Source organism: Salmo salar, chromosome ssa03 (assembly GCF_905237065.1).
Source record: "Salmo salar chromosome ssa03, Ssal_v3.1, whole genome shotgun sequence".
Taxonomy (NCBI): Eukaryota; Metazoa; Chordata; class Actinopteri; order Salmoniformes; family Salmonidae; genus Salmo; species Salmo salar.
The window spans coordinates 8,433,055-8,444,130 of NC_059444.1; the positions used below are offsets into that span (position 1 = coordinate 8,433,055).

General features: G+C 40.9%; 1 protein-coding gene across 1 annotated transcript; it reads left to right on the forward strand.

Moving 5' to 3' along the window:
* The first annotated feature begins 2,652 nt into the window (after positions 1-2,652).
* LOC123741599 (uncharacterized) lies at positions 2,653-5,372 on the forward strand. The gene is made up of 4 exons (XM_045714459.1): positions 2,653-2,913; positions 3,005-3,118; positions 3,710-3,799; positions 3,935-5,372. Exons 1-4 carry the CDS (start codon positions 2,707-2,709, stop codon positions 4,043-4,045), a joined length of 522 nt encoding a protein of 173 aa, XP_045570415.1. The 5' UTR covers positions 2,653-2,706; the 3' UTR covers positions 4,046-5,372.
* The last annotated feature ends 5,704 nt before the right edge of the window (positions 5,373-11,076 follow it).

An 11,076-nucleotide genomic window follows, 5' to 3' on the forward strand; every position in this document is an offset into this window, starting at 1 on the left:
GCTACCCGAAATGTTTGATCCAAGTTAAACAATTTAAAGGCAATGCTACCAAATACTAATTGAGTGTGTACACTTCTGACCCACTGGGAATGTGATGAAAGAAATAAAATCTGAAAAATATTCTCTACTATTATTCTGACATTTCACATTCTTAAAATAAAGTGGTGATCCTAACTGACCTGAGACAGGGAATTTTTTACTAGGATTAAATGTCTAATTGTGGAAAAACTGAGTTTAAATTCATTAAGCTAAGGTGTATGTAAACTTCAACTGTATATTGCCGGATAGTAGTGTTTGTCAAGCAGGAACGAAGGGCACTGTGTCCTGGTGGTGTTGCCGTTCATGCCCTCCCCATTGACTAGTAGACTGTGTAAACGCAACAAAAAAATAGGAAAAACGCCAAGGGGGATGAATACTTCTGCAAGGCACTGTAGATGGTTGCTATCATACTTTAAATAAAATCATGCAAGAGAAATGGCCACATAGATACCGCCAGCGACATGACCACGATACCCAGTAGTAAGCACCACACCGGAGAAATGGTCGCCGGCTTTATCAACTCGTACTGTAGTACAACCCAATCAGCCACACAAAACTGTTGCGTGGCAACAAATCTGCCCAATTAGATGATTTGCTTTCCATACACCCACTTGCCCATTCTCATAACTGCATACATATTTTGTCCATTTTTTTAAATAACAAATCAGAAATAGTGTTAATGTTGTAAATGACAATTGTAGCTGGAAACGGCCGATTTAAAAAAAAAAAAATTTGAATCTACATAGGCGTACAGAGGCCCATTTATCAGCAACCATCACTCCTGTGTTCCAATGGCATGTTGTTAGCTAATCCAAGTTTGATTTTAAAAGGCTAATTGGTCACTAGAAAACCCTTTTTCAATTATGTTAGCACTAATTAAAGAAGCAATGAAACTGGCCTTCTTTAGACTAGTTGAGCATCACCATTCATGGGTTTGATTACAGGCTCAAAATGGCCAGAAACAAATCTGTCTATTCCGTGCGAGAAATTTAAGATCTCGTACAACGCTGTGTACTACTCCCTTCACAGAACAGCGCAAACTGGCCCTTACCAGAATAGAAAGGAGTGGGAGGCCTCGGTGCACAACTGAGCAAGAGGACAAGTACATTTAGTGTCTAGTTTGAGAAACAGACGCCTCACAAGTCCCCACCTGGCAGCTTCATTAAATAGTATCCGCAAAACACGAGTCTGGTTGAGAGAATGCCAAGAGTGTGCAAAGCTGGCAAAGGGTGGCTACTTTGAAGAATCTGTTTAACACTTTTGGCTACTCCATGATTCCATATGTGTTATTTCATAGTTTTTATATTTTCTATTATTCTACAATGTAGAAAATAGTAAAATTTAAGAAAAACCCTTATGTCCAAACTTTTTTGACTGGTACTGTTCATTTGAATTGATCGCACTGAATTCCGAACCTCAAGGTCTTGCAGTATTGCTGGCTTTATTTTCGACCTGCTAAGTAACTACTTGATTGGTTAATGTCAACTGCTGTCTTATAGATTATGAATCAGTGCCTTATATCACGTTTCAGGTATGACCCAGATGCAGACAGTGTCGAAGAAACGTATATTTCTAATACATGGGTGGTCAAAGGCAGGCAGCTGTCAGTAATCCAGAGAGAGTCCAGAACGGCAGGCAGGGTCAGGGCAGGCAGGGGTCAATAATCCAGTGAGGTGGGGCGAGGTACAGAATGGCAGGCTCAGGGTCAGGGCAGGCAGAACTGTCAAAACCGGGAAGGACTAGAAAACAGACAGGAGCAGGGCAACAAACGCTGGTAGGTTTCACAAAAAACTGGCAACACAAGTATAAATACACAGGGGATAATGGGCGACACCTGTAGGGGGGGGTTGGAGACAGGCGAAACAGATCAATTATGAAAACCAGCATTGTTAGACTTTGGCCCAGATTTGAGAAATGATTAATTGAGCCTGAGCTGAGGTTTCTAAAGTTTTTACTTAAACACATTTGACTTTTAACATTTTGACCTATTTTCAGCTCAAAAGGCAACCTCAGCCTTAAATACTAATTTGCCTCCATCATAACCTGTGGAGTCCGATGACCCTGTGCTTCCGACACCTGTACAACAGTCAAGACCAACCACCAACAGACAGCCAAGAAAAATAAAACACAAGGTCAACCATCAAGATGAGGATGAAGAGCTGCTTGCGTTTGTCAGGAAGCCAATCCCTTCTGCTGCTACCTCGAAGGATGAGGCATTTGTACACAGCCTTGTGCAAGAGCTGAAGTAAATAGGAAGAAACAAGGGACGTCTGAAAGTGAAACTACTATCGTTGATTGTAAACTGGCAAGAAAAGGCGCTAACAACATTGTCCCTCCCCCAAAGTAAAATCATTCGTTCAGAGTTTTTGATATTTCAATGTCCTGATCACGTCTGGTGTGGATGGTCAAAATAAACATGTGGTTGCAAGCTCGTGCACCATGTAGTCAGCATGTTGGGTTAACACTATGGTTTTGGCATGCTCTCATGAACATGTGTTCACTGGACTTTAACAAGACAGCATCCAAACCAAATATGTGTCTCTTTATTTGCTCTGCAGAGGACCAAGATCCAATGAACTGGAGTGAAAGTCCTTGAACCAAAGTTCATGTTTGATCTGCATGTACATATATACCTATTAGCATTGTATCTAACTGTCCAGTGTTGAGATGGAGATGAGTGGCCTCATGAGTGTTCTGCTGGTCACATCAGCAGCCTTGCTGTTTATAGCTAACGGACAGAGCAACTATGATATGTTGAGGGAGGTTGACAAGAAACATGTTGACATGGCTATAAGATATGCAAATAAGAATAGTGAGTTTCAGAAAAACAAAAAAGAGCACCTCAATTTTTTTCAACTTCTTGGACAACCTGAGGTAAGATTTTAATTATTAATGTTCGTTTTTTTTCATGTATGATTAACTGTATCAAAAAATTATAAATGGCTCCTTCCATCTTTGTCTACAGATCAATGGTCGGGAATTTAATATCAACTTGTTGTTGAAAGCAACAGAATGCACTAAGGCCAGTAGTGATAGTGAACATAAACATCACCCTGAATGTCACTTTAAATCCAGAAGGGTGAGTAGTTCAGATCCTCCATGTGTCTTATATCCTCTTATCGCTTGGTAACATGCCATAGCTGTGTGTCTTAAGTATCCACATACTATTTGAAATAGTTTTCTTGTAAAGGATAAGGATACATTGAGCACATTGGACTGCTCCAGATAACTGCATGCTCTGGTTTAGAGCAGTGCTTCATAGTAAGGATCCTCCATGTGCATGATTAGAGTTGTGGCCCTCTGATCATTTGATTTGTGAAGATAATGAAGCTGAAGTACAAGAGGTGTAGATTTCAGTTAAGTTATTGAATTTACCTAGACTCTGAAGGAGGTCAGTACAAGCTCACCCATGTCCAAATGCAGGAATTTAGTGTTTAGGGCTCCCATGTGGCGCAGCGGTGTCACTACAGTCCCTGGTTCGAATCCAGGTTGTATCACATCGGCCCGTGATTGGGAGTCCCATAGGGCGGCGCACAATTGGCCCACCATCGTCCGGGTTGGCCCGTCATTGTAAATAAGAATTTGTTCAACTGACTTGCCTAGTTAAATAAAGGTTAAATGTAACCACATCTATACAGTTTTACTTAATGTGCTTTCTCTGTTTCTGCAGCCCTATATAAACTGTGTTGTTTGCAGCAAAGACTTCCATGACAGCACTGACCCCTACATTGACTGTGTTCTCCAAAAAGATGTGAAGAAGGTAATACGCTTCAAAAACACAGAAAAGATGACGTACATAAAAAAACGACTTTAAAATACAAATTTTGTTCAATTGTAATTTCATAAACTTTTTCTCCTGACAAAATCATTGTTTTTATATGAATATTATTTTCAGCAAGATGACATCCGACATAACAAGTGTTCACCTCTTCAACATGGAGGGTATTCAATTTTAGCCTTACGTGACAAAGAAGACCTTCAGACTGGATGCCTTGGCTGTTTCTGATAACTAATGAAAGTACTTGTCCAGCACTGATGGTCAGAGGCTGTCCTTATAAAGCACTTCTGTCTTTGGATTTATAATGTAGCCTTTTGGGAGTTTCGGTTGGAATTTGCAACACAATTCAATTGTCTCAAACTCTTTCCAATTTTGAATCCCTTTTATTATCGTAATCCACATAGATAAATATTCTAAACGTACCCTTTTCTGATTCTCCACATATATTTAAAGAAAAAGGGAGAGAACAGTCTGCTACTTAGTATTCACATGGATTACCCCACCGCTTATTTCAATGTTGTACGTTTACGAAATAATATTACTGTTGAAAGTAAAGCTTACTCTAATTTAACCAGTATGAGGGGTGAAAAATGATTGCATCAAATGAAATAAACAAATGAAATAAGGATGTTATTGGATTCTTTTTTTCTACAATTTTGGGAAGACAATTGCCTGTATGTCTTGCAGTGTAAAATGATTGCAGCTCTGTTTCTACTTCTCTCAGGGCAGAGTGCCTACAGTCTCATCTCTGGACAGCCAGGTCTGCCTGTGACAGCAGACCACTACCAGGTTTTTATAGGTAACATAATGAACTGGTCTGGGCCCTATGGCCAGGCTGTGTTCACTGAGTCTGCACATTGTCAATTCAGTATTTTCCTCAGTCACTGTGATCATATGTCTGCCATCATGTACAACTGTGTCTGTAGACAAAACAGCATTAAAGTTTGCTTTGGGTTTTGCCTTTCCAATAGGTGATATTTTTATTTTAGATTTGTTTACGGGTTGGTTAACAACAACCGACAAGTGAGCAACTATTGGGCAAAAGACGGAATTGGCTTATTTTGATGGGTGGATCAGCTTTAATTTTGCAGAAGGATTTCTTCCATCAATGTAATTGTCTGCATCATTTCCAATCCACCATAAATGTTTTTGAATATACCTTTATTTTTCCCCGCAAACCCTACCACCCCTCCCCCAATTGGAGTAAACAAATAAACAAAAACACTTTGGCTCTACCTAAGGTTTATACATTTTACAGACAATCCATTTTACAATAGTTATATTTTGTTTGTTTAGTCCTTCCTCTATTTCTGATGTCCATCCAGTTTGATTTCTATTTGTAACTGTGCTATTTCACAACATTTCTGAACCTATATACAGTTGTTATTAGTCACTCCATTTAACCCCTCCCATCTCTTAACATCATCCATTTTGGATTTCTAGTTGCCATATTTTTCAACTGTGCTGTGATGCTTCACAAAAGTACTGAACCAGCTTCTACAGATTTGTAAATTAGTGAATTTTTTTTTGCTAAAATAAATGACTTTTCAAATCACCCAGTATTGCTATCTGCAGCGTTAATTCTAGGTCAATGTTGCAATTCATCAGCCATTCCTGGACCTGTGGCCAAAAATGACCTACAAATGGACAGTACCAAAATAAATGACTCTGCCTCCTCACAGAAAAATCTGCTGAGCTGGAAAGATTGTTACATATGGGGATACATTCTATTGGTTGCAAGAATTTTGTATAATTTAAATTGAAAAATGTGAAGTTTTGAATGCCATGGAATAGGTACATCGAAAATCTCAATTTTGCAATTTATATGGCACAGCTGTCAATTTCCTTATCCTTAAAGGGAATTGGTATATTTTTCTTTACCCATTTATGGTCTTTAATGCAGGGCCGACAGACAAGTTCCTTACTTTTTCCCCCTTCCATTTTTTTGTGGTAATGCTGCAATTAGTTGGTTGTAATTTTGGGTAGATTAGACATTTCCATCTGTCTGTGTTAGCTGCATGTATGACAACTCCACCAGTCCTATTTATGATATAATTTACAAAAATTGTAACGAGTGTGCTGGGAGTCAGAAAGCAAGTTCAGGGAGTGCATAATTTAATGAACAAAACAAGAAACAGAAACATATAGGGAAGGAACCAAAGGGAGTGACACACACACACACACACACACACACACACACACACACACACACACACACACACACACATCATCCGGGAAGTGATGGAGTCCAGGTGTGCATAATGATGGTGACAGGTGTGTGTGCGCCATAACGAGCAGCCTGGTGACCTAGAGGCCGGAGATGGAGCACACGTGACAATTATACCTTTTTTAAACATTTTATTGAAATCTCTTTTTTTTTTAAGCACAATATTTGTTGTATTATTTGTTCTGAAATTGCAACCAACTTTAAGGCTTATTTAAAAAATAACGAGATTGTTTTCAAACAACCGAAAGTGAACAGTTGTAATCTGAAAAGTACTCTTTAAGAATGTGAAATGTCAGAATGATAGCGAGAATGATTGATTTATTTATTTCATCACATTCCCAGTGGGTCAGAAGTTTACATATACTAATTGAGTGTTTGGTAACATTGCCTTTAAATTATTTAAGTTGGGTCAAATCTTTTGGGTAGCCTTCCACAAGCTTCCCACAATAAGTTGGGTGAATTTTGGCCCATTCCTCCTGACAGAGCTGGTGTAACTGAGTCAGGTTTGTAGGCCTCCTTGCTCGCACATGCTTTTTTAATTCTGCCCACAGATTTTCTATAGGATTGAGGTCAGGGCTGATGGCCACTCCAATACCTTGACTTTGTTTTAACTTCCTGACTGGTGTCTTGAAATGTTGCTTCAATATATCCACATAATTATCCATCCTCATTATGCTATCTATTTTGTGAAGTGCACCAGACCCTCCTGCAGCAAAGCACCCCCACAACATGATGCTGCCACCCCCGTGCTTCACGGTTGGGATGGTGTTCTTCGGCTTGTAAGCCTCCCCCTTTTTCCTCCAAACATAACGATGGTCATTATGGCCAAACAGTTCTATTTTTGATTCATCAGACCAGAGGAATTTCTCCAAAAACTACGATGTTTGTCCTCATGTGCAGTTGCAAACCATAGTATGGCTTTTTTAATGGAGGTTTTGGAGCAGTGGCTTCTTCTTTGCAGAGCGGCCTTTCAGATTATGTCGATATGGGACCCGTTTGACTGTGGATATAGATACTTCTGTACCCGTTTCCTCCAGCATCTTCACAAGGTCCTTTGCTGTTGTTCTGGGATTGATTTGCACTTTTCGCACCAAAGTACATTCATCTCTAGGAGACAGAACGCGTCTCCTTCCTGAGCAGTATGACGGCTGCGTGGTCCCATGGTGTTTATACTTGCGTACTATTGTTTGTACAGATGAACGTGGTACCTTCAGGCATTTGGAAATTGCTCCCAAAGATGAACCAGACTTGTGGAGGTCTACAATTTTTTTTCTTAGGTCTTGGCTGATTTCTTTAGATTTTTCCATGATGTCAAGCAAAAAGGCACCGAGTTTGAAGGTAGGCCTTGAAATACATCCACAGGTACACCTCCAATTGACTCAAATGATGTCAATTAGCCTATCAGAATCTTCTAAAGCCATGACATAATTTGCTGGAATTTTACAAGCTGTTTAAAGGCACAGTCAACGTAGTGTATGTAAACTTGTGACCCACTGGAATTTTGATAGTGAAATAAATCTGTCTGTTGGAAAAATTACTTGTCATGCACAAAGTAGATGTCCTTGCCAAAACTATAGTTTGTTAACAAGTTAATAACTCCAACCTAAGTGTATGTAAACTTCCGACTTCAACTGTACATGAAAACTGCCTTTACCATAATCATGCATGATTTAATGTGAGAATTGTCACTCTGTCATCAATTACCTGAACACTTCAGTTATAGCGACAAGGATAGACGGACATGGTGTCCACGCGGCACCATGGGGAAAGAAATGGACACATAATCGAGTCAGGGTACGTTGGGCTCAAGCCAGACAGAATTTGGGAAACTGGTATCTACAGTAGTTATGAGGGGCTCAGGTGTCCCTCCGACAGTGAGGAGAAACAGTAACAGAACACAAGGTCAAAAAAACCAAATAGGAGCTGCAGAGACCAGTAGAAAGGGAACTACGACCAGTCAGCATTTCTATGACTTTTGCAGCATAACTGAGACACGGCCCGAGCAGTGCAACAGAGGAGCAACAAGGGGGTGAGGGGCTACCCCAGCGACAACAAGGGAGTCAGTGACTAAACTAACAACAGCGACAAGGGAGTCGGGGACTACCCTCACAACAAGGGAGTCGGACTGGGGCAGGAGCACTAAATCACCCAGGGCCATCATCCCAACCTGTGCGACAGATGCATGCCTGCATTTGGGGGGCAGTAGCCCCAGCCTAACCGGAACCCATGCCCCGCCCAAGCCCGCGGGGCACCCCCAGCTCATATTCAGACAGCGGCTTGAGTCAGAGAGACGCTTGGGGGGGAAACCACCACCGCCCCTAACCCATTAAGCCTATTCTTGTGGGAGACCTGGGATCGAATCCTGTCAGTTTGAAAATATCAGTTAGCTCCCTGAGTTAAAGCCAAGGCCTCATCACATAAAACCATGGTTAAGGTATTGTTGCAAGGGGAGAAACCAGCCAAGAACAGCTGTATTTTGCATTTCTTTTGCAGCAATACACAATAGAGCCTCTAGTAGGTCGGTAGAGCTTGGCGAGTGCCGGAGGGAAGGAGGTTGAGATGGCGGAAGCAGAAGTGTTGTTTGAAGCTGAAAGTGTGTCGAGTACAGTTAGTGAGAAGGATGAGTGGACAACAGTGAAATGGAACAAAAAGGGCTAAAATTGTTGTGGAAAACGAGTGATGAATCGTTGCTTTTTGTAGTACATTTCTTTTTGGACAAGGATGTTCATTTGGTAAAACCTTTTGAAGTCACAAGGATGGTGAAGGCGGCGCTGGGAAAACTGGATGCAGTCAAAGTAACCAGGAGTGGTATGGAGTTGATATCTAAAGGGCAAAATTAGCCTAGTGGTTAGAGCGTTGGGCCAGTAACTGAAAGGTTGCTGGATTGAATCCCTGAGCTGACAAGGTAAAAAGATCGTTCTGACCCTGAACATGGAAGTTAACCCACTGTTCCCCGGTAGGCTGTCATTGTAAATAATCATTTGTTTTTAACAATTAAAGTGGAAAGCTTTGATTTTCAGAGCAGGGCATCAGTAAAAGGTGTTCTCTGGCATCCCGGTTGGACATTAGAAATCAGTATCTTAGGCTAAACATTCCAGGAGTAATTAATGCACGTCGCTTAACCCAACGGAAAATGAGAAAAAGGAGTAACGTTTAACTGCATTATTGATGTTTGCGTATCTACTGGGATATATAAGATAAGCCGTGAGGTCATTCATGCAATGCAAGAAGTGTAAAAAGTTTGGCCACGTGTCAGATGTTTGCAGACGAATATTGAATAGTCTAAATGTAAAATGTTGCAACTTCACGGTGGGAACCACACATGTGAAGATCATCGGTTCACCTACTCTGCGTCTCACAAAGACACGGCGGTTGGAACGAAAAATCTCAAATTTGGACTCATACCGGTCTAAAGTCCATTGCTCGTGTTTCTTGGCCCAAGCAAGTCTCTTCTTATTATTGGTGTGGTTTCTTTGTAGCAATTTGACCATGAAGGCCTGATTTCACACAGTCTCCTCTGAGCAGTTGATGTTGAGATGTGTGTTACTAACTTTGAAGCATTTATTTGGACTGCAATTTCTGAGGCTGGTAACTAATGAACTTATCCACTGCAGCAGAGGTAACTCTGGGTCTTCCTTTCCTGTGGCGGTCCTTATGAGAGCCAGTTTCATCATAGCGCTTGATGGTTTTTATGTCAGCACTTTCCGCATTGACTGACCTTCATGTCTTAAAGTAATGGACTATCGTTTCTCTTTGCTTATTTGAACTGTTCTTACCATAATATGGACTTGGTCTTTTACCAAATTGGGCTATCTTCTGTATTTAAAAAAAAAAAAAGATTTATGTAGGCAAGTCGGTGAAGAACAAATTCTTATTTACAATGACGGCCTACCCCAGCCAAACCGTAACCCAGACAACGCTGGGCCAATTATGCGCCGCCCTATGGGACTCCTAATCACGGCCGGTTGTGATAAAGCCTGTAGTGACGCTTCTAGCACTAAGATGCAGTGCCTTGCGCCACTCGGGATCTCACAAACGCAGACCATGTGTAATCACACCAGCCCAGGACCTCTGACAATCGTGCAGATGAAGAAGCCGGATGTAGAGGGGGGAGGGATGGTTCTGAGGATTATTTGTGTCTGTAATAAAGCCATTTTGATTGGCTGGGCCTGGCTCCCCAGTGGGTGGATCTTTGCCCACCCATGGCTGCGCCTCTGCCCAGACATGAAATCCATAGATTACGGCCTAATTTATTTAAATTGACTGAGTTGTTGCGTTTATATTTTTGTTCAGTATACTTGTGGATATATATATATATATATATGTACCAGTCAAGTTCTAAAACCTACTCATTCAAGGGTTTTTCTTTATTTTACTATTTTCTACATTGTAGAATAATAGTCTAGACAAACTATGAAATAACACACGGAATCATGTAGTACTGCCAAATTCTCTAAAATGACAGTGGAGGCGGTTTATGGTATAGAAATTAACATTAAATTATCTGGAAACGATTCTGGTGGACATTCCTGCTGTCATCATGCCAATTGCACATTCCCTCAACTTGAGGCCATTGTGTTGCGTGACAAAACTGCATATTTTGAGTGGCCTTTTATTGTCCCCAGCACAAGGTGCACCTGTGTAATGATCATGCTGTTTAATCAGCTTATTGAGTTGCCACACCTGTCAGGTGGATGGATTATCTTAAAGGATAAAATGCTCAAGGAAGTAAACAAATTTGTGCACAAAATTTGAGAGATATGCTTTTTGTGCATACATTTCTGGGTTATTTTATTTCAATTAAAATTGTTGCGAACCCCATTATATACCAAAGAAGCGCCTCTAGCACAGATAGAACAATGAGACCGATATTTCACCAGATGTATAAATGTGAAGCATAAGGTTGGCGTTTCCACTCACTACAAAATATGGTGATGAGAGGAAGCCCAGTGGCCGGCAAGGGGAGAAGATGGACCAAGATCGATTGACAGACATTTGGTCTCCATACAGTTTTCTGTTTCCAAAACTATAA

Excerpts from the sequence above, each read along its gene's own strand:
- LOC123741599 (XM_045714459.1), top strand. The coding sequence starts at position 2,707 with ATGGAGATGAGTGGCCTCATGAGTGTTCTGCTGGTCACATCAGCAGCC. Across the intron at positions 3,119-3,709 it reads GTCACTTTAAATCCAGAAGG|CCCTATATAAACTGTGTTGT; the intron begins GTGAGTAGTTCA and ends CTGTTTCTGCAG. Across the intron at positions 3,800-3,934 it reads TCCAAAAAGATGTGAAGAAG|CAAGATGACATCCGACATAA; the intron begins GTAATACGCTTC and ends TATTATTTTCAG.